We start from the raw sequence: 24,107 nt of genomic DNA, 5'->3' as shown, positions 1-24,107 counted from the left end.
ATTGCCGCAAAGTAAACAATTAAACGGAAGGGCGGAAGTGTCGCCATTGAAGATGGGGTGGGAGGTGGGCCTCCGCCCCGTAGGCCAGTCTCAATGTCGGACGGAGTGGCTTTGACAATTCTCCACAGAGGCTATTTGCTCACTGGCACGCGCCCTTGGGCCTAGGCGATGAATTTTTGTTGTACTCAATAAAGGAGGCCAGCGGGTGGGTGGCTAAAATGGCAATAAAAACGGCAATTGATAAGCGAACCAGCAGCAGTCCCGCCAAATAAGCAAACAAACAGACGAACACACACCAAGCTGGCAAAATGAAGGGCGAGGCAGACAAACAATCAAACGATAAACGGATGCCAAAAAAAGGAGAGATCACTGGGAGAAAATTATGGGGAAATTGTACTACATTTTGACAAAGTATTATTGTTTTATTATATTGGTTAATATGGGTTGAAGTTGATGAAACGAAATAACTAAATATGAGATGACTTAAGGATCAATTTTCAGAGGAAATATATGCTAAATTAGTTCCTTAAATAAGTCGACTTTAGCTCTTTATCTTTTGCTTCTCTGATCTAGTACTCTTTCAGTACCTTATCTCTAGTTTTTCCTTTTAAAATTTCCCCAAAACGTGACTTATTTTCCTCAGTGTTTCTGGCGGAAAACCAAGCCATGGTATTTCAACCTCAATTTGGCAAATTCTATTACGATAATAAGAGTGCGGCAATGGAGGGGAGAGGCGCAACCAGCAGCTCGGCAGGGTTTTGGGGGGTTGGGAAAATAGCCGGAAAATGCTTGATGTGCCAGCAAAGCCAACGAAAAAAACACCACCGGCGGAAGGGGACAGAGACAGAGGCAGTTAAAAGCAAAACAAAGCCAAAAACTGAGCGAGGAGGCTGTGGCAAGTGTATCGACAATGAGCGAGATCCAATTTCACTTCGATTCTTATCCAATTTCTGGGCAAATAAGTGAAAATGTTTTCATTTTCATGCCTTTGAGCAATGGATTTCCCCCTCACTCTGTCTCCGCCTGACTCTGTCTGTGTGCTTTGAGCGTGTCAATAATTTGTCTGCAGCTCTTTGGCTCGAGTGAAGTGTGAATAAGAGCCAAGAGGAAATGGAATTAGAAATGAGCAAATAAGTGAAGGATTTCCTTCCGGAAAAGGGTTCAGCACTTAAGTAGCTTTTCAGCCAGACCGCAAAGTTTTCCCATGTCACTGTTTGCGATTGATGTGACAAAAAGTTTTCTTTTAAATTATTTGATTCTCTTGCTTTGCTCCTTGCTTACATCCTTGATTTTAAGCCCGATTAGAAGCATTAAAGCCAAGCTTATCCAAGCATGAAGGAAAGCCTTGAGAGGGAAGGGAAAGCAGAAGCATAAAATGCAAATCTCAGATTTGGTTTGTTAAACATTTGCTTAACCACGAAAACGAAAGAGAAAGCCCTAAGTGTCACCCATTTTTCCCCAGCTCTAAACATTTTTCGACGAACTCAGAGAAAAGAAAGAACATTCGGATTTGGAAAATACTTGAGTTTTCGTGGAAATTTACTTAATATCAAAGAAAAGTTATTAGCAAAATTAGGTCATTAAAAACACAAGTTTCCTGATGGTTGTAAACCATGCTTCCAGAATTTAAGTTATATGTATTTAATCCTAAATATTTTTCCCCATGTATTTAGAACAAGAAAAAACCTCACTAAACCAAGCATTTTTCCTTGGATGCTTGTTTTCTCAGTGAGGAAAATGACGAGAAGGAAAATGGAAAGCCCGAGCGGAAGGAAGGACTCGAAATGAAGACAACAGCACATGGCACGAGACTCAATCGTGGCTGTCGAGCTGCCAAATATGCCACATTATGAGGCAAGGGCAACATATGCTCGACAACAATCCGGAAAATCTGCGTGGGGAAATGAGCTAGCCAAGGGAGCAGGCAGCAGGACGCTGGCAGACGCGGCAAATAAGGGAAAATTACGTTAAATAGAAAAGAAAAGAAAAAAAAAACAAGAGCAAAACTTTTCCACTTTTTAACTTTGCCGCTGTCGGTTGGCGGTTGTTGAACATTTTACAAACAATTTAAGAACCGCATTAAATTATTGTTACGCTCGCAGCTTAAACTTTAAGACAGCCAAATGCTGTGCTCCTTTTGGCCTCATTTTTATGGCCACCTTCGTTCTCGAGGGGCGATAAGAGTGAAAAATGGTAAATTAAGCAAAGCAAAAGCCAAGGCGGCTTGTTATTATTGTTGTTCCTCCAGCTATTGTTGTTATTTTGCCAAACGCGCGTCAGACTAAATTAGAGCAAAAAACTTAATTTGCCTTTTCTGGGGTTTTTTATTTTTATTTTGCTTTTCCTTTTTCTTTTTTTTTTTTTTGGGGTTGAGCCAAAAAGTCGGCACGCGGCAACTGGCAACTGGCAGAAAAGGAAAATCAAAAGAGGAAAAGGCACAAAATAACAATTATGTTTTAAGGCAATTGTTTTGGTTTTCCTTTTCGGTTTCGTTTGGAATTTTCTTCTTGTTCCGCTTGTTACAATTAGTGTTGTTTTTCTTCCATGTTCTTCTGCTGTTTGTTCTTGCCGCTTATAATTGAGAATGAAATAAGGTTAATTAGAGTAATGGCCACTTTGCCGCCATGGCTCAGACTCTGGCTCTAGAGGCTGAACACAAAAAAAGATGTTTCCATTTTTGGTCAAGGCTGATTGACACGATTTGGTCGAAGAACGACCCAAGGCACTGAGGAAAATTCAGCGGTCTGTTACAAAAAATTTAAACTATAAATCAGTCTATTTTTGGGTTAACTTTTCACGTTCTTATCTCAATAATTAATTCATGATTTACTCATTTGTAACCTCTCTCTTTTTCTGAACAATTCGAATTCATAATTTCCTGATGACCTTTTTTTCTGGCTGCCAAAATTACTCTATGCTCAAGCACAATTACCCCGCACCGCAAGCAAATTTAAGTAGTTAATTTATTTATGACCATCAGACCAAGCCAGACCAAAAACCGGGAAGGGCAAAGTTTTGTGTGGCCAAACTGTGATAGTAAACTTGTCGACAACTAAACCGACACGTGCTCCGGTTCCAGTTCTGGCCATTTCCAATAGCATTTCGCTCCACCACCCCAGTGGAGTGGGTGTACTTCACTGCCCCACACAGAATCTCGCACCACATCACACCACGTAGTTTGGCGAAAACACTTTTGAAATATTAAACACTTGAACCCATTTACTTTGTATGACCAGAAGCTGTCAGAGGCAGTCTAAGACCGCTGTCCGTTATCGGCCCCCCGTTCACAATTTAGCTGCATACGATGGTGGACAAGTAATTAGTGTCGAGAAAACTATAGGAATTTACAGGAGAATGGTTAGTATATTATTAAGCATTTTAGCAACTTTAAATGCTTAAAATAAATATATAATTAAAGAACTTTAACAGTATCAATACAACAGAAGATGAGTTACGCCAAATGGGTTTTTTTTTTAGAAAACTGAAGGCTTTTTTAATAATTGATTCATGAAATAAAGCAAGATGAACCTAATTTTTATCACAAGCAAGAACATTTCTTACATAAGACATTTTAAATGAATGGTCGTTATGCATCATTTCATTAAATATACTTAAGCCGTCTTTACTTATTACACATAAGTAAATTACACATAAGTACAGACTGCTCAAGGGAAGTCTCCTTCTTTTAAGTATATAAAGTGAGTTCAACAATTAATAAATGATTTATAAATTCCATTTGAAAACACCATAAAACTATTAAGAAATCAATACACTATAAGACCTATAATTTCATCCCCCGCTGTACAACAGTGTGCCCCAATACGAGGGTAGATGTTAAATGACTTTTAATTGGTGTTAGTCCACGTTGTCTTCAGCGCTGTCGCTGTGGTTGTGTTGTTGCTCCTGTCATGCGATATTCCTTTACAGGCCATATGAAAATTCTACCAAAACTTTGTGCACATAAGTTTTACCTCGTTTCTTGTCTCTTTTTTGTTGTTTTTTTGGGGGGGGGGAGGGTTTTACATATGTAACTACAGCAGGGAAGGGGCGAACTAGAACTAGACACAGACTTTTCGACCAGGCCGCAAAAGTTTCCATACAATAATAATCACTTTGTAAAAGTTGTGCCTTGGCCAAAAACCATTGCAGTTAACGAATTTGCTGTGACGCCACTAACTGAAAGTCGCACAAACGTTCAAGTCTGTGTTAAAGCTAAACTGCGGGCCAGAAAAACTTGTTCCTTATGCGACGACGGTGGTTATCTCTTTTGGGCCAAAACTACTGCAGGGATTTAGTGGGTGTGAGAATGGCCAGAACCAGAGTCGGAGCCAATTAATATGTTCTGCCGAGATTTTTGGCATACGCAAAAGAAATTTTGGCTGTCAAATGATGACGTTTATTATGTCATAGAGGTAGCGATATTCTGGCATTTTCGTAATATCCATATAAATGATTAAATCGCGCACTTTTTCCCCACCAACTTCTTAATAAATTAAATTTTTTACTACGCCACACACATGTATGTTTGTACAACACACATCCTCGCTTTAACACGAATTTATGTATGAATTTGATGTGCAAATTCAAATTAAATTTTTCGCTGGTGTTGTTGCGTGCGCCGAAAAAAAAGACAACGAACACATACATGTGTAATTTTTACTGCATGACTTTGCGACACACAAACACAAAGGCAGGACTCGTCGTATATTTCATGCCAGACGGAAATTCAAAAAAAGGAAAAAGAAAGAAAAACCAGCAACAAAAAGCAACTCCGAAAGGGTTTGCCAGCATGAACACACCACACACACACACACGTTGATGATGATGATGTGTATAGGTGTGTGTGTGTGTAGGCCTATACAACGTAAAATATAACGAAACGAAATGAAATAAGAAGTAAAAAACAACATACACGCAATTTTGTTGTTGCTCCTGACGTTTCATTTTCAACATTTTGCGTTTTTTGACCCTTTTTTTGTTGCTGTTGTGCGACGTGTGTGTGTTGTGTGTTTGTGTGTGTGGGAGAGCGGGCTCATTACCCATACAACGAAAGCGCACTCAATCATAAATGAATGCACGCACACACACACACACACATGTGCAGGCACCGTGTGAGTGGCATGTGACCGAACGGGTTAACATTTGTACAAAAGGAAGTTGTTACTCTGGCTTCCGGTTTAGCCAAATCGTTATTATTTATAAGGCCTCACATGGACAGAAAGAAAAGAGTAGCTATTTCTTGCTCTTTTTGAAGGGAAAACTTTCAAAATTAATATAATTTATATACAATTTGTGTAATTATATCCTTGCGGGTTATAATAATTTTAGTTGGAAGTTAAAAATGCAGTAAAGGAGTTATTTTCTAACCTATAAATAGTATATACTCTTGAACAGCATCAACAGCCAAGTTGATCTAGCCATTAAATAGCTTATTAAACTAGCAATAAATAATTACTAACGTGAAATGTATGATTTTTTGGCTAAGTTATGATCAAAGTTCGATGCAATTCCGTGATCTAATTAAAAACTGCAAGGATATAAAAACGATGATTAAGTAAGCCTCTCTACTGGTTATAGTTTCAGTTGCCAAATCAATTTATATTATAGAAAATTCTGAATTTGATTTCATTTAAATTATTTACTTAAGAAAATGTGATTATATCAAGACCCATTTACCATTTAAATAATAGAGAACAAACAAAGTTTATTGATGTAATGTGTCAGAAATAAATAAATACACTCTCGACAGAACAAAGTTATTAAATTAAATTAAAACATATTTTTAAAAAGTTTACAAGTATTAATTGAATTTAAATAAATTGAGTTGAGAATAGATTAAATTCCTACCTCAACTAATGATAATATATGTATTTAAAACTCTAACGATTTCGATTTCTTATAAATATATATTATATTTATTTTCCCCGTGTACCTGTCAGCCAATGGTACATTGAATTTCCATCAGAAATCCACCCATCCAACCCTCACTATTCCAACGTTTTGCCCTTTTGAGTTTTGGCTCTAACTCGGGTCAGCGGATTAAAGGTCAGCAGTGGGTTCGAGCAAATCGCTGACTCATCTCGAGGGGCGATCGGTGGGGGGATCATTAATCAATTAGGCCAACTCCACTGAGCTGCAAATAATCTGAGGTCCTGCCTGCTCCTCGTGCATGTTTGCTTGTGCGCCTCAGCAGCTCTCCAACTTTGGCAACAACTTGATCTGGCCAAAAAGCCGGCAAAACAGACCACTCTCTGGGCCGTCCTTTGGCCGGTTGCCCAAAATGCAATTGGCTTCATGCAAAATGCAGGAGCTTAATTTGTTTGTCCTTGCCGGCCATTTGTTGGCTTTTGCATTTCAGGCATCGCTGGAGTTCGAGTTTTGAGTTTCAAATTGCGAGTTTCAGTTAGCAGTTGGCAGTTTCGGTCTGCAGTTTGCAGTTTTGGCCGTTTGGCAGTTTGCTGCTGACATTTATTAGCTTGTAAACATAATGCGGAAGCTTTTATGGAGCTTACCGAAAGATTTGTCAGACTTTGCAGTCGCATAATTGTCGCAACGGCAAAGTGCCTCAATTATTTATATTTATTTATATTTCAATTTGACCGGCCAATTGACAGAGCGATGGACAGTTTTAATGCATAAATTGTTTAACTTGTGCATAGCAGTGCCCATTAATTTATGCATATTTATAATGTGGCCGCTTTTGATTTGCCAATGTGGAGCCCTCTGTCTGTTTTGCACTTTTTATGGCATTTTAATTAAATCACATAAATGTCAATAAATTCAGTCGGCTCTGGAAAGTATGCTTCAATTAACAGCGCGCTCATGAAAGTGACCGCAGAAATTATAAATTATGCATATTATATCCGCAATTGTTGTTACACATCGTTATGTTATTTGGTCGATGTTTTTGTGCCACTGCCATTGTTATTGCCGCCTCTAATTGGGTGAGCAGACACACATACACAAACGCACTTGCCCCGGGGCTAAGGTGAGGGTGCATGTGGCATATGCCATATATATATATACCATGCCATGTCATGGATGAGTGTGTGTGCGAATGCACAAGCGTACAATTACAAATTAGCATATGTCAGTTGAAAACAATTGGTTGAGGCGATAAATGAGGCAATTTCGGAACACTGAACCTGGTCAATGGGTATTGTCTTAATTATCCTTGCAAGTGCTAATCAATATCTAGTATTCTGCAGCCCAAGCAATGCCTTAAAGTCTTGTAGGTAAACTTTCTTAGGGACTTGATTAAGTTCACTGAAATCCAGCAGAAGCCACATGAAAGTAATACCCAAAATCCCATTAATATTTGCTTAAAACCTATTTTAAACTAGCTCAATCAAAAAATACACAAACCCACCAACCGTCACGTAGTCAAGCCATTTGAATGCCACCGTGAATAGAGATCCTGCATGGAATAGAAATAAATGCACGGGAGTCACCTAGATTATTTTCGGCCTGTCAACAAAATACATGCAAAATGTGAAAATGCCAAGAGAATAACAGGAAAAACTACAAAAGCAGCAGCAGCAGCAGCAACAGCAACAGCGGACAACAAAAAAATCACGGAAAAATGTTTTTCAATCTACGAAGACACGCGACAGTCGCCCAGGTCGCCCCATGGGGGACCAAGGGGGGTAAAAATAGCTAAAGGAAAAGGAAGGAAAAGCCATTGGAAAATGCAAAGCAGCTGCGGTGATTGTGCAGCGCTTACGAGCGACAACAAATGCGGCAAATACAACAAACATGGCCGGGCTAAGCCAAACGGAAGCGGCGAACAAGATGTCGACTGAAATCATCGACTGCCACTGCCACGGAAATGGAGCTAGAAACGAGGCAAAATGAGAAGCAATCGCCGAGTGCAGTGAAGCCAGAAAAAAAGGAGCTACAGAGCTACAAAAACCAGTAACCACAAAACTTTTTTGACTCTTACAAAATGAGAATGAATATGTTCTGTGAAGTGTTTCACTCATGACTCAATCATTAGAAAGAGTTTATAGACTAAGAACTGCATAATACTGAGGCTGTGAATATCCTTTCATAAGCTGTTAAAAATATAAGGGGTTCTTTGAGTAGAAAACTATTTCCTAAGTTTAGTTTGAGTCCTTTTTATTACCAAAACAGGCACTTTTTGTGATAAAAACTGTGTGCATGTGTACAAGTGTACTTTCGAAAATGTTATTAATGTTAGTATCTCCATTTTTCTCTCTGTGCAAAAGAGTGTAAGGCAAATCACAGCATGTGATTCGCGATTACCCCAAGATGGGTAAATGAAAACCAACAACAGCAGCAGCAGCTCTCTGGCTGCTAGTGAAAGTGTTTTCCCAGCCGCGAGGTGGAAAAGGCGTGAACCCCCGTTCTGTCGTCGGTTCGTTAGTGTCTCGGGTGAGCAGCAGCAGCAGCAACAACAGCAGCAACAATACGCAACAGCAGCAGAAGCAGCAGCAACAGCAGTGGGAACACCTCCAGAAACAACACGGCGAACAACAGTGGTCGCTCTTGTAAGTGCTTGCTGTTTAAGAGCATCGTGCGGGGCTGCTTTTATCATTAGCCTTCACAAACACACAGAAAGACCCGTATAAAAGCAGTTGCAGCAGCACACATAGACAGATCACACACACTTGGCGCACACCCGCACACCTGCTCACAACACACACTAGCACACATGCTACAACGTATCGCCATCGCTTATATAAACTTGGCGCGCACGAAACACTTCCGCAGGCGAAAAGCTTTCCGCTTCCGGTTCGCTGTTGGGGCTGCTGCTGCGATTGCTAATGCACTTACGCAAAAACTTGATTTTAAATTTAGAGACAAGATATAGATAAACCTTTTAGGAAATCTATAAGTTCTTACTTTTTTTTTTGCTTAAATAAATAATTTTGACTGGTGTTTCCCATATAATTTAATGACCTTTTGCCTTGCTTTCTATTCAATTTCCTGCATTTAATTCGGGTTTTCTCCCAGTGCTGCTGCCTTCTTGTTGCAACTTTAAATATTAACAGTTAAGTAGCGTGTGTGAGAACGCGGGCTGCCTCGATTTTTCTTCCCCTTATCGCCATCGCTGCCATCGACTGCGTGCAACTGAAACTGAGCTCCAGGTAACCAACCAGGTAACCTAGAAGGACACCCCGCACCCCCGAACCAGAACCCGAACCGAACCGAGCACCGTGCCAGGTCCGTGCTCCTGTCAAAGTGTCATTTAGATCGTAATGCTTTGATATGGGCCCGCGCTCGAACACATTACCAGCTGCCGCCGGGATTGGGGAGTTGGAGGTTTTTTTGGAGAACGTTCCCACATCGATATTCCGGCTGAGCCAAAAGCCGGGCGCGTTAGCGTAAGCCACTTACGGACCTGATTGCCCGCCATTTGTTGGTTGGCTTGTTTCGTTCGACGCTTTTCCAATTCATTTATGAGTCGTTTTCCTAAATGCCAGCGCCACCCGAAACCCCTTGGCAATTAATTGAAATCAATAAAGTCGAGTTCGGGCATATTACGTATACGACGCGTGCCACATAATGAATCAGCAAGTTCTTTTGTTTGGAGGGGAACTATTCAAGGGCTTTATCTGAAACTAACTCTGATGTAATTTAATAACTTAATTTGTGGTTGAAAAAATATGAATGCTGTTTTGATAAAATTATGAAATTGTTACTGCCTTTAAAATGATTTAAAGTTAAATGTTTTTTTATATTTTCAGGTAAGTTAAATCCAGTCCAGTAAAGTGATCACGCTTTTCCAGTGGTGAGTACACTTCATAATAAACTCAAAATTCACCCATATTACGTATACGTCGCGTGGCCTCTAATGATCAGCAATTATTTTGGTGGAAAGGGAAAAACATACCTGAAAGTAGAGAGAAATGAGAAAATAATTAGTTCAATTGCAGTGATTGAGGGGGTAATTGGGTTATGATTAGGCATTTCTGTATTAGCATTCATAAGATTCACACGAAAAGAAATCACATTTTGGTCGGTTTTAATTTTATGCTCAACGACTTTCGACCTGTGGGAGCAGTGAAACGGCGTCTAAAGTGACTTTCTAATTAGTTTGGCTTGTCAAGCGAGGTGGGATGTGCTCCTCCCCTCCAGGCGCACAAACCTCTCCTCCACATTTTCCCCCATTTTCCCCATTTTCCCCCATCGAGGAAGACGACGCACTTGACTCAATTTGTGTGTGTTTTTCTGTTTCGTTTTTTTTTTTTGTGTGCGGAGGTGGCATACCAAAAGGGAAGTCAGTGTGGGGGAAGAGGGGAGGCTGCAACCACTTCGACGGTATCAAAACTCATATCTGCTTTTTGGAATTTCGAGAATGTGACGGAGGGGAGAGAGAGGTAGAAGGAAAGAAACCGACACGAGACTGTATGAAAAGCTGAAAAATGTGAGGCCATAAAAATATGTTACAATGCTTGGTTGCGTTATGAAAGAAATTATAAAGGCAACGCTTTCTCAAGAATCTTCGTGTGTGGTATCTGTGTAAGAGTGTGTGTGTGTGTGTGTATATGAGGTATGTGTATATGAGGTGTGTGTGTGTGTGTGTGTGTGTATATGAGGTATGTGTGTGTGTGTATGTGTGTGTGTGAGGCAGGGAGAAGCCACAATTTCCGCAATTAAATAAAAACGCAAACTTAAGCCGCTGGCTGCGGTTGAGTGTCGCTTTGGTTTGCCTGAAATATTTGCATATGCCGTTGGTCCTGCCGCGGTGATGAAGTGGCTCACCCACTCGTCCTGCCCCACACACCCACACACCCATACACACTGCACAAACATACACACACACTCACACTCACCGAGCTGCAGACACGCAACGCGTTAATGTTTTTTGATTTCAGGCCTGAAAGCACCAAACATTAGGTTTGCCTTCGCATTTTTCATGCACTGCCATAATTCGGGGTTTTATTAATTAATTAAATTCATTTATAGGTTTTTTTTTATATCTTTATTTCTTTAAAAAGAAAAGAAAGGAATTTTTTTAAACCATAAGCTTTCTAAAGTATGAATTGTTATTAGATTTTCTTGACTTTGTACAAAACATAGAGTTGGACTATGTTTATTTACCAAGCTCTAATTTAAAAGAATTCTTTAATGTAATCACATGACATTTAAATTATTTTCTCTTTCAATTTTTTTATTAGAAATGTATTTCCAAAGACTTATTTTTCCCTCAGTGTCCCTGTGAGTTCATTTTTAATTTCACAGACATGCGAGTGGCAAACAGACACGTGTGTTAATATTTCCACCATTTGCTCAGCAAATTTGTATGACTTTTCCTTGTTTTCTCTCATTTGAACTTAACTTTTCGCCGTTTGTTTTTGGGCCAAAAAAAAAAAAAGAAAGACGACTTCGAAACAGGCCAGAACCGAGGCAAAGGAAAACAGCTGAATTTTTTTTGTGTATATTCGTTTTTTGGGTCTTTTGTGCAAATCAAATAAAAGTAAAACTTTGCTCATTTGGAGGCCGATGATTTTCTCGGGGCGTATGCGTATCCGTATCTCTCTCTCGCGCTCTGTTTATCTGTGTATCTTTGAAGTTTTCTCGAGTTGAGCAAGAGTTACAAATTACGAGTATTTGCCATAAAAATATCAACACACTGAGTGACGAGTGTGTGGGTGTGTGTGTGGCGAGCGCCTAAAAATATGCTTTTAATTTTATATGCATAACAAATTTATGCAAAGTGCGCGGTCGCGTCGTCAGGTGTCCTCCGCATTTCTATGTGTGGGTGTGTGCGTGAACTCGCAGTACCTTGTGCCGGTGCCCCGTGACGATGACAGCCTCATGAAATTGTATAAAGATGCTTACTAGGTCGTTGATATGCCTCCAACTCGACTCGTCTTCGCTTCAGCCCGCCATTATATTAAAATTGCGACTACGTGCGGGTTAAATGTGTGCCATCCAGTCAGCCAAACGGACCGACATTCAGACAGACACTCAGACAGACAGTGGGACATACCTACATACATATATAGGGCTCCATGTGAAAAGTGAATTTTGATAGATGAGAGGGAAGGAAGGCAACGCGGGAGTGATATATGTATATGCGAGTGTTTGCCGAGGTTCTATTTCAAAATGTTGCTTCTCCTGCTGCTGCGAATGGTGGGGAGAAAAAAGTGATTTATTTTTCCAGCTGTGTCAGTTGATTTTGTAGCACATTAAAGTGTCATTAACGAAATGCCACACGCGAGATGAATACAGGGCGCAGGGTGTCGCATCCTAATTAGATGGGTTCCAGTTTAATAATGAGAAAATCCGTACAGATCCTACGCGGCAACTGCACTGCAACAATATACAAGTACTCTCTCCTTTTACCCACACACTAGCACACACACAAAGAGTGAGCTCTCAAAAATTGATGTTAAGCTCTGCAGCTTAAAACATGATCCTGTTGGCACACACACACACCCACACACAGTCGCACACAGAAAAAGAAAGACTCTTAATAGCTGCGCCGCAGCACAGTCGGCATCATCGGGTTAAATCCCAGCTTTAGCCCGAACTGTAACTGTAGCGAAGCTCCTTATACATATGTATTTAACCTCAAAAAAGCACTTAATTAGCAGCCTTGACTTTCAGCAGAGTCAAAATGGAAACCAGAGGCGCCGCCAGGATTTATTCTTGTGTCTTTTTTTTTTTTGGATATAAATATCAGAAGAGAATCACTTTATATTTAAAGGTTTTTTAATGAACCATATAGTAAGGCTTTGAATTTTTTCTTACTCTTTTATAGTTACTATAACTCAATTTTAACTGAATTTTGTGTTTCCCTTTAATACAACCCCTTGAATCCGCCACTGTGCCACCCCATTTCTCTTACACACCTTCAGCTGGCTTTAAAGGACTACCGACGAGTCAGCATATTTGGCTCTTTGCTTTGCCGGAATTTTGTACAAATAAACAGACAATTTTAATTTACCTTTTTTTGCTGTGTGCTGTATGCATTGCCTTTCGCTGCCTTTGCCCTTGGAGTCCTCCCAATTTTTTTACAATTTCAAGTGAAATCGAGACAGGTCGAGACCGACTACCAGAACCGCGAACAACCTTTGGCATCGCACTGAGGTCGTCGTCGTTGCCACCCTCAGTCTTCTGCTGAATTTTTAATTTCGCTGGCAAACAGCAGAAGCAAAAGCGAGAAGCAGAATCAGCGGCAGCATCATTCCAAGAGTGGAAAGCAAAAGCAGCTACCTTTCGTTGATTTGATGAAGGTCGCACTCAGGGCAGCGGGATGCCATCACCATCGCCAACTCAAGTCGGTCTGCTTCAAGCAGAAGGTTAAGTGCCAAGGGCTTGTTCCTCTAGGGTTCAGTTCTGTTCTGTACTGTTTTTTTTTATTTAGTCGAGTGTCCTACAAATTGAAATGTATGTTCACTGCTGCTGCTGCTACTGCATCTGCTTCTGCTGCAGTTGTTTCCTCTTCTCATGTTGCATTTTATTGTGGCACGCCGGCTGTGACACGCATACATAATTTGCATTACACATGTGCGGGCGTTGAATTTAATTACAATTTTAACTGCTGTAAATGCACAATGGTGCACAGCACTGAGAGAATTAAAGTCAAGGCAATTGATCTTCTGGATTGGTACACAGAATAATCGAAATGTGTCAGGAAAAATATTCAAATTAAACTCTTTTCCTGTTTGCTGATAAAGATCTTGCGTTCAAATGTAATGCTTATCTCACGGATTAACAGATTCTTACTGATCTTATAATAATATATATTTAACTCTATTAGATATAAGAAAGATTATTGTGATTTGTGTGCAGCTCAAATTTATATGCAAACCTCTAAGATATTGTTATGCTTTTGTTCTCTGTGTGCACACAGGACTATTGATAATGCTGGCCAACGGCACGTATACGCAATAACATTAAATTGGCATTGGCGTCGCTCTAAAAATATGGCCACACTCGACTCCAAGCTCAAGCTCCAACTCGAACTCGATCTCGAATTGGAACTGGGAACTGAAAACTGAAAATGAAACTGGAGACGGAATCGCATTGCTGGCCATTGCAGCGGGAAAAGAAGAACTGCTGCTGACCCACTTTGACTTTGGCTTCATAACTAATTCACGCACATACGCGAACGGGGAAAGACACACACTCTCGCACACAGACTCTCTCACACACATACACACAGAGGGGCAGTACATAAAACATTGTGTTACATGGACCTTCAGGCACCTGGCCACCTGCGTTGTGTGCCTTGAATTGGGTCGGAATGGGTCGAGCATCGCATCGTGTGAGTTCGGTTCGAAGGGGGTGGTGGAGGTGATGTGGCATGGTATGGCATGGGGCAAGGGTTTCCAGTCGGGGTGTTGCAATATAATTAAGGTGGAATAACTTACGAGTGTTTGTGCCTGTGCATGGGTCTGTGTGTGTGTTTGTGTGTGTGCGAAGTGAAGTGTCTGTTGCGTTTAAAATTGATGCGATTTAAGGGTAAGCGTGTTAGCGAGGAAATGCGGTTGCAACAACATTTCAGGCAACACAAAGCTTTACAACTTTAAGGTCAAGCTTTAATACACATTTGAGTTTGGTGAATTAAAAGGGAAACTAAATATTAAACTATTCTAAAAGCTTTAATAGTTATATACCCACTAAAAACAAGGTAATTACCTTAAAAGGTTTTCATAAACTTAACTTTGAGGTTATAGTAAATTAAAGAACTCTTTCTTATCCACTTTAACTACAAAAACATGTTACTTAAAATTCCCAATTTCAATGAAAATAAACCAACTTTTACTTAAATAGGAAAAATCGAATGCAAATAGGTTGAGGCCAAAGCGAATGTTAAATATGAAATTACATTTTCCATTGACCAACTCTACTTTTATTTTTTTCTTTCTCGTTCGGGGAAAGGCAATCGAAGGAATAACGAAAATTTTATGCTGATTAAAATCTTATGTCATGGCTAAGCCCAACGACAGGCAGGCAGACAGACAGAGAGACAGAGAGACGGGCATGCAGACAGATGGACAGAGATCCTGGGGATCCACAACTCAAGGAGGCACATCCGTCCTCCTGTTGGCCACTAAAAGAAATTCCCCATTCAAATGCGAATTCGAACAACTTGTGTACATTCGTGCAAACTCAATCTAAAGGCTATATACATAAACTGCAAGATGTTCTCGACGTTCCACACGTTTCACCTACATATCCTCACAACCAACACACATCCCAACCCAAACCCCTCAGAACGTCCATATGTCCAAGGAACATTGTTAGGAGCGTTGGAAGAAGCAAAAAAAAAATGGCAAGCAGCTTACATAGAACGGAAATTTTTATGTCCCTCAACGTCAAAGCCATTGCAGTAAGGACTATGTCCTTTTCTGCAATTTTCTTCGTCTTTCGTCCTGTGAAATGCACAGGAAAAAGTTATATTAAACGAACTTCAATTGCAAAATGGTTCAAAGGTCGAAGAGGTAGTTATGGTTTCCAAGCTAATCAAGTAGTGAGCTTATAAAGAAACCTAAATTAAATATAACATTTTTTATATTAATCATTAGAAATCAACAATAATTCCTAATTTCGTTGTGTGTGTGTTCTTTTGAGCTTTCTTCCTCGTCCTCAATGCGTCTGGCATATTGAGAGCATATCCTTTAATGACTAATTTGTCCTGCCAACCTGTGTGTACCTGTGTGTGTCTGCAAATGTGTGTCTCCGTCTGACAGTCCGTCAGTCAATCAAGTTTGTTGCATAATCAACTTTTTTTTCTCAGCATTCTGCATTTGCGACGGGCAATTGGCCCTGTTCATACAACAGAGCGGCCGCAACCCTTTGAAGTGGCAAGCCAAGCAGTTTGAATCGAAGCCAATCGATATTTGTGATTATTTAATAAACTCAATTACGGGGACAGGAGCTGCCACTAAGTGCGTGTATTGAACCCGACTCGGACCAGTTGTGGGGTTAATGCACTCAATGCCCAGTTCCCAGTTCCCAGTTCCTTGAACCAATCGAATGCTCCCCCCTTTAGAGTTGGAGAGTGGCGGAGAAGTTTTTGTGAAGTGGAGCCATCAACTTTTCCAACTGACATTTTTAATTTGTGCCTAATTTGACATTTAAAGATGCATTCACAATGAGAAACCTTGTATTTATTGGCCAGCAAAAATAAAAGTTTTTTGCTCTGAATAAAAACTTGTTGTGTAATGATTGAAAGTACCGAAAAAAAATGCTGGTAAACATTTGCCCAGAGCCAGTGATATTATTTAATCAATTTTCTTGTTTTTATCCGTATTTTAATTTGGCTTTGACAATTTTTCATGTAACATATAAGCCAGAAATTGTTGCCAGCAGGCAAAAACTATGCAGTTGCGAATGCATTTTGCAGATGCAGCTCACAGTCTGAGAAATATTCTATAAGTTGTGCTATGAAATCGAGTGCTATATTCACTTAGTATGCCAGAGAGCCAATTGTTGTTGGCCCTGTTTACGGCACGTAGCGATGCTCAGCAAACATTTAATACGAGTCAAGTTTCGCAGCAAGAAACCGAGACACCAGCACACATTCCACACTTTATCCCCTCTGTCTGGCTGTCTGGCCACACACACAGTAAAATGCGAAACAAAACCTCAATTCAAAGTGAATATAAATTGTTTTACAGCTGACGTTTGCTTTGAATTTCAAATAGCTCCCACTACTCCTATGCCAGGACAACTGGCAAAATAGTAGTTAACCCCATCGTGGTGCCCCCTCCCCCGGGGGAGCTGCATCGATGGCGAAAGGTCATCGTGTTAATTGGAGCGGAAGTGATGATGATGATGATGATGTCGTCCTCCACTATCTGGCCAGCCCTCGGGTGGCGTCCTCCTGCTCATTGAGCCATTAAATATCGCTTGGCAATTAGACATGGCCATTTTTAGTGGCACTATGAATAGGCACTCGGCCACTAACCACACACTGACCCCTGTGTTCTTTAAACAGCCAAAAATCGAGGTTATACCTAACAAATCTATGTTTTAATTTATATCAAATTTAGAGTATCTCTGGTAATGAATCTACAAAGAGATACCCCGAGTTAACATAATTCTAAAAATATTCTTTATGAAGCCGGTAAGGAACTAAATAATTTTCTTTGGATTATATACTTTACCACTGATCACTATTGGCTTCTATTTCTCATTTTTTACTCTCTGCGGATTTTTTAAACTCCAATACTTCAGATTGAAATTGGTGAAACTGATTAACTAACATTAGTGTATAGGCTGTCCACATCTCCATTTCTTGGTTTTCTTGGTTTTCAACAGTGCACTCTTCCATTATCTCCCTCATATTCAGCATGTTGTAATTATTCACATTACTCATTTCGATAAACAATGGAAAATGAACTTAAGAGCGTAAAAATACTTGTTTACTCGCTATGAAATTGCTATTTTGAAAAGACTTGATCAACAGTTCAGAGCCTACTTGTTTAAAATTATCAAAATTCCACACAGGTAGCATTCACTTACCCGATCGTCCTATGGCCAGATCCGTCTCCAAGGCCGTGGTGGCCGAGGAGAGTGACTTGTCGGTGGGCAGCGCGGCGGGCGGCATGGGCAGCGGACCCACCGTGGAGGTGGTGGTCAGGTCGCAGCATTCGCGCTCGGGAAACTCACTGCCTTGGGCCAGGTGCAGGGCTCCGCCAAAGAGCGCCACCCAGAGGCTGAGGCAGCAGGAGAGGATTTTCAGGTTTTTTATGCGAAAGCGGGTCATGTCGCGGCCGTATCCTTGTCGGGCGCCACTTCAAACGTTGCTTAATTTCGATTTTTGCTTTATTTACTGTCACTTAATTTACGTTTTGAGCACTCGGTTGCATTACTTTGTTTTTGCCATTCACACTTTCTTTGAGCTTTGAGTGCATTAAAATATTTTATTGTTCGCTTTATACTTTATATTCCCTTTGCCACACTTTTGTGTTTTGCCTTGAAATGAATTCAGGAATTTAAGCCATAATATTGACTTTAAAATAAGTCCTTGGGAAAGCTGGGCAATGGAAAACTCTCAAATCGAGTGGGGGGAGTGGGAAAGGGAAGTGGGACATCACGTCGACAGTCAAACTATGAACAGCATTTACAATTACTTTCGACAGAAATGTATATAGACAACAATAGACATAATGCAGCAATAACGACGCCGACAGGGGACAGAGGGGCAGACAGCTGACGAGGGGGGATAGAGGAGTGGCAGTGGCAGCGGCAGCTAGACAGTGGTTCCGCCCACTGAAAACACTGAATAACATAAAAACTTTTTCATTTACAATTTGCTCACTGGGTCTATGGCCATGTAGCAAAAGCAAAAAGAGGAAGCAAGAAAATGCTGAAAAGTTTTTTGGTAAATGCGAAAAGTTGTTGCTACCGCCGTTCTTGACTTGTTGTTGTTTTTCTCTGGTTTTTTTATTCTGCGGTATCTAAATCCAGCATGTCGGTGGCGTATGCGCAATATGCAGTATGCACAGGCAAAGGCAAAGTCTCCCCAGTGGGAAAATTAATTCACTTTGCCACTCTCACAGCGCCTTTATCGCACAAATCTCGCTCAAATGTTTACCAAATCAATAAAAATATAATTTGCTGCGATTTGGCTCAAAGGAAATGCAAACACTCGAGTGCTAATGCAGCAAGAATGTTGCCAGCAATGTGAAAAAGGCAAACACAGGACGAGTGCGCAATCATGTAAACAAATTTCAGCGACAGAAGACATACTGCAGACTTTAAAAAAAGAGTAAATGCAACATGCAACAATCTCCTGGGAAAGCGGGAAAATTATTTCCCTAGACGAGTTGTGAGATAAGAATACAGGAGGAAAAAACCATAGACTAGAAAATTGTAAATATAAATACCCTTAGGTACTGAAAAATAAATAAAATTCAAGAGAATCTAAAATTTATATGGAATGAAATCTAGAAATTTAATAATTTCAGAGATTTCTTTCCTCTAAGGAAAACGGAAAAGGTTTTATTCAATTACTATAATCAAAATGCAATGCAAGAATTCACTTTACTGAAATCAGAATGCAAACTCCCTAGAGTAAAATAAGTTCAAAGTGCATTTTAAGGTGTATTTTTAGATCACGAATATGAATCAGTGGCTTAGATCATATTTTGTTCTCTCTGAAAAGAGACACGTCGCACTGCAGTCAATCATGTGGGAGGACCTGGTCTGGGGGCGGGGTGGGGCAGGTCGGACAGGAGACCAAGGACGAAGGCCGAGGCGACGAAAGTTGCCAGTCAACGAAGCGAATGCTGGCAAACACAGACGACAAACGGCGAGGCAAGGCGCGAAGGCGTTTTCCGCATTTCCCTTGTTGTTTCTGCTTGAAATGATTTTTTGCAGCCAGCCATCGAGGCAGCCCGCAGGAGGAGATGCTCCTCCTTTGGCCCCTTTTTCCCTGTGCAAACGCGGCCGCCGCGCCGTTTGAGTTTGAGATGTGTTCGCCATCGTCAGGCGTTTGCTTTTGAGCCAAAGTGTTGCCATAACGAGCGTAAAATGGCGGCAAAAAGACGACGACAACGATGAGGACGAGGACGAGGACGAGGACGACTATGGCGGCAAAGACAACATGCAACGCGCTGCAGCAATCTAAAAACAAACAGCCGCCCTTTCTGTGTGTGTGCGCAAAAATAACGAAGCGAAAATTGAAACTAAAATAAAGCCATGTTTACCTCGCAAATTGTTACGTGTGTGCCGGGCCAGCCTCCGCCTCAAAGTTTATTTATTTAAAGTTTCCAACTTTTTGCATAAGATATCGTTTCGGGGCCAAGACCTGGCCTGTCCTGGCCTGGCCAGCTGTGCCCAGCAATTGGGCTTGTAATGTGTAATAAATAAAGGAAATTAAAGCACACGCAGGGAAATAAGTAGATGCTACAGACAGAGGTGTGAAAACTTCCCTATATTTTCGATTTAATTAGTTGATTTTAGCCCCCGAATTTCCTCTTTGTGCAGAGACTCGACCGCAGGAGTTGAATCCAGAGGCGGAACCAAAAGTCCGGTCTCAGCTCACCAGCTGTGCAAATATCTGTGTCAATGGCCCCGACTTTGAGCGAGCTTAACATTTAAATATCTTTTGCCCTTTGGCCCGCCCGCACTTCTACATATGTGTGTGTGTGTGTGTGTGTGTGTGGACGGACTGGGCTGACCAAACAAGCCAATAAATGTACCACAAATTTGTATGTCAAGCTCTGTGAGTCACTGCATTGACACACTTGGCCAGGCTTTGGCCCGGAAAATAGAGAGAATGCCACATGCCCTTCACATGCCAAGCCGAAAATTCGATTTAAATTGGAATTCTTTAGGTCTCTGTGCACGCAACAGAGGGAGAGAGAGTCTCGACTAGAGGAAGGAATGCCAAGAATGCAGGGATGCCACGACAAGTGCATTAAATAGGACGATAGAATATCTAATTAGCCGCCTGTCGGTGTCAGCATCTCATAAAAGTTACTCTTCCTTCTCCTGCTTCTTCCACTGACTGGCAGTCAACGAAATTGCCGGGAAACTTTCGCGGCTCCTCTGATATAATTATGTGCAACATAACAACTTGATACTTTCGGATCCTTTGAGAGAGCCCTTCCTTATGCGGCTACACCTTGCTTCACCATGCAGTTTCGAGTGACAGTTGTTGTCTTCGGGGGCGTTTTCTGTGCATGACAAATGCAATTGGAGATGGCAAAGTTAATTGTGCCGCAGCTTCACGAAAGAAATGGGGTTTCAACAATGTACAATTAATAATAATAGAAAGAAATTTCTTCAACAAGAATTAAACAAAGCAGGCATTGGTGGTAAATGTCATTTTGAAAGTACCTCACGCTCAGCTTACAACTACTTCAAATCAGTTCACTTTCATATCAAGGGAAGTAACAACATTCAAGTTTTTATTATCAATAATATAATGGCCAACGAATTGAACCTGGGACCGTCCGAACTGCATATGATGCTGACCTGCATCAAGGAAAATGTTGAAAACACATTGCCGGAGTACTATGCCGTCAAACGTCGATACCTACAGCTTTTGGGTGTGTATACACACGCCGCCGCAATGCTCAACTTACTCTACGAACAAGACAGGATTTTGGAATACCAGATCGCTCTCAACTACTTTTATGAGATTGGGAAGGAGACTTACGAATGCCTCTACAATCTTCAAAACCTCAAGATACAGATGTTCAACTCTGCTAGAAGTTTCTTTCACTTTGGGAATCCAAGTGAACTGCAAATCGCCACGGAATTTGTAGCACTTATTCGTTCATTCCTCGATCAAGAAGAAGACTTTGAGCAACAAACAATATAGAAGATGAAACTAAATAAACGGAAGCGGAATTTCGACAAGTGTATATATATTTTTCATTCACTTTTAACAACCTTTAAGCGTTTATAAATCTATTCTGGTCAACTGAATGCTAAACTCGAAACTCTATTCATAATTACAGACTGAAGCGGAACTGTAATGAAATTATAATGGGAGAAAAGTCCGGATTAAGCAGTAAACAATCTGATCCGTAATGAGTCAGCAAATGGTTGCCGCTTCAAATGCAAACTTGTTTTTCCCCTTTCAGAGTTTTCCGCTCGGAAATCAACCACGACTCCCGCCAACTTATTTCGCCTGTCTGTCTGACTGACTGACTGTATGTCTTTCACGGGGTCGTAACTCGACCTCATGTATTATGCAGGGCGATTTTTATTGTTTGTGAAAGTTTAAATGGGCTTGGAGGTCGCGTCTACTACGGATGCTGTCAAGTGCCCTGCCATCGCAGGCCTGTCCGACCTGTCCTGCTCCTGATTTCCCCAACTGTGCACACACACACTCGCTAATTACAGGACAGACTCGTTGAACTCGAGTCTCTCATTTGATTTAGAAGCTGCTGGCCAGCGCCTGATTACCTACTTGGGCTTTAAACTTTGTCCTTTTGTCCTTTTATAAAGTTCAGCCGTAAAATGGCAGGCAGGTAATCGATTGATTCCACCTTGTAGCCTGACGGCGGCACTTGAAAATTCGTGTCTGGCTTCTATTTATATTTACTGTATGCTTGCCATTTTATGACTTTAATTTATGAGTATTGATTTCAGGACCTGCTGTCTGAGAATCGCAGCAGATGTCGCCGCAGGTACACGAATATTGCTGGGCTAGAAAATTGAATCAAACATTCAAATTACATGTGCCGAATGGGGGGATTCATTGCATTGACGCACAAAAGGGACATGAAGGGTCCTCTGCCCTTTCCGACTTTACAGGTTTTATACTATCGATTGCCGGTGTCCTCCTCCTGCTCCTGGAAATGGGCCAATTAAAACGATTGCGGCCAGCGATTACCCAAATCGTTTGAGCCCCGGAAGTGGGCCAAAATAAAATACCAGGCCGCATCATTAATAAATGTCGCTGGCGAAGGCCACTAAAAGTCGAGCAGTGTACGCAAACTAAAGGCATAATCCAATCGACCAGTGTTACCTACACACACATACACATGGTCCGGCGACTCGAGGGACTTGGACTAGGACCTGGCATTAGGATAATGGATGATTACGGGGAAACGTGCGGCATGGCTCTCCTCTGGTGTGGCCTGGGTTTGGGTTTGGGTTTTGGGTTGGGATTGCAATTGGCGTGCGGCATGATGCCATTTACATGCAGCTGCAACGTTAGTCAAAGTCATGTCTCACACTAGGGTTTCACAGGACCCACACACACACTGGCCAGACTTGCACCTTTGCATTACTAAGGTGAACCTTTTTAAAAGGAACAAATGTATACATTTTTTATTTTGGTGGAAAGAAGTCAAGTTATTAAAAGCAGCTTTGAAAATCTAGTTCTCATTGTGACACTTGTCAAATCAATCATAATAATATTAATTTTTATGTTACACTTAACTAGGAAAATCTTTAATTGCTTCTTAGAAAACTTCAATTATTTTTTCTCAGGAACTTGAAACAATATTTGCTGTACATTTTAATGGTAATTGATTCAAGGTGTCCTTTGGAATTTCCCACACAAAAGAATGGCTCACCCTTATGTATACACGCACACACACACACACATACGGGACCCTGCATAAAGTCAATTTCATGTACAATTTTATTTGCATACTAGAAGAAGTAGAAGCGGAGACCCAGACCAGGAGGGCAGCCAGACAAGCCAGAGACACACACACACTTAGACACACATTTGGCTTGTCCTCGTCTTATTGCATGTCTTGCAATTTATTTGTCTGCCCTTCCAGGACCTGCCACGCCCCCCCCGTCCCCCTCCCGAGCAGAGTATAAAAAATAGCTGCAAAAGTCATTGAATGAATTTTATGCATTGACATTCGTCCCCATTCCGAACGCCGCTTCACATGCTTTTGCCAAATAATATTGCAGAAAGGAGCGAAAAAGAGAGATGGCCAAGTAGAGAGAAAGAGATGGCAACAAAGGGAGAAAGAGAGAGAAGGCAGGACTCTTGCCGTCAGGGCTTGCTGCGACAACGACATGTCAAACTGACCCAGTTATGCATTGTTTCCATAGTTTGCTCTTGTGCTGCTTTTATTTTTTGCGGTATGTTTGCCCGAAAATTTTGTCAATAATTTTAAACTCGCTGCCAAGGGTGCTACCACCACCCACCACCCAGCACCCATCACACACCCCCTGCTGTGCCCCATTACATCATTCATATTTGTCGCTGCCATTGTTGTTTGTCATTGTCGTGTTTTGTTTGCACTTGCATTGATTTCCACGTATTCATTTGTACATTCACAAGTGTTTGTATTTAAATTTATTCATCGGTGGCAAACCGAATGAAAAAAATAAATAAATATATGAGAAAATCACTCACAGCTGCGGTCATTATAATAGAATTAGTTGCTCTCATTAAAGAGGCGGTAATATGCTTAATTAACTTTTAGAAAGCCAAACAAAGACCAATTATTATGGCACACCGTTTGTATTTCATTTGACAAAAGCGAATGCTAAACAAATTTACTTACAGCAGTGGTGAGGGTATAAATATTTAATTTAAATATATAATGAATAAGTAGTTGAAAATGTAGTTCAAGTGTAACTAGGATTTCAACTGCTAAATCTCTCTAAAGGATATTATTTATTTGACTGACTAAAATTGACCCCGTCCTGTTGACATATTTTTCGCCATCGACTGGCTTTGCGTTTGTTTT

The 24,107-nt window shown here is 40.9% G+C and overlaps 1 protein-coding gene and 1 long non-coding RNA gene across 12 annotated transcripts in view; both read right to left on the bottom strand.

Annotated features, from left to right (window-relative positions):
* Positions 1-24,107, bottom strand: part of Gfrl (Glial cell line-derived neurotrophic family receptor-like) — a 119,486-nt gene that overhangs the window by 52,622 nt on the left and 42,757 nt on the right. For 8 of the 11 annotated variants that reach the window (XM_086833078.1, XM_086833079.1, XM_086833077.1 and 5 more), the window contains exon 2: positions 17,449-17,901. The exons of the other annotated variants lie outside the window; for them this stretch is intronic. In XM_086833078.1, the coding sequence (XP_086689204.1) occupies positions 17,449-17,692 (244 nt within the window). In that variant the 5' untranslated portion in view covers positions 17,693-17,901. The remainder of the gene's footprint in view (positions 1-17,448; positions 17,902-24,107) is intronic. 11 annotated transcript variants of the gene reach the window in all.
* LOC147643588 (uncharacterized) lies at positions 6,058-17,406 on the bottom strand. Its single transcript, XR_015271797.1, has 2 exons — positions 17,091-17,406; positions 6,058-9,856 (listed from the first exon to the last, which is right to left on the bottom strand). It is a non-coding gene; the product is annotated as an uncharacterized LOC147643588 (long non-coding RNA).

Source organism: Drosophila serrata, unplaced genomic scaffold (genome assembly GCF_035046125.1).
Source record: "Drosophila serrata isolate PLE 108 unplaced genomic scaffold, ASM3504612v1 contig_269, whole genome shotgun sequence".
NCBI lineage: Eukaryota > Metazoa > Arthropoda > Insecta > Diptera > Drosophilidae > Drosophila > Drosophila serrata.
This window is presented reverse-complemented; position numbering and strand designations above follow the sequence as displayed.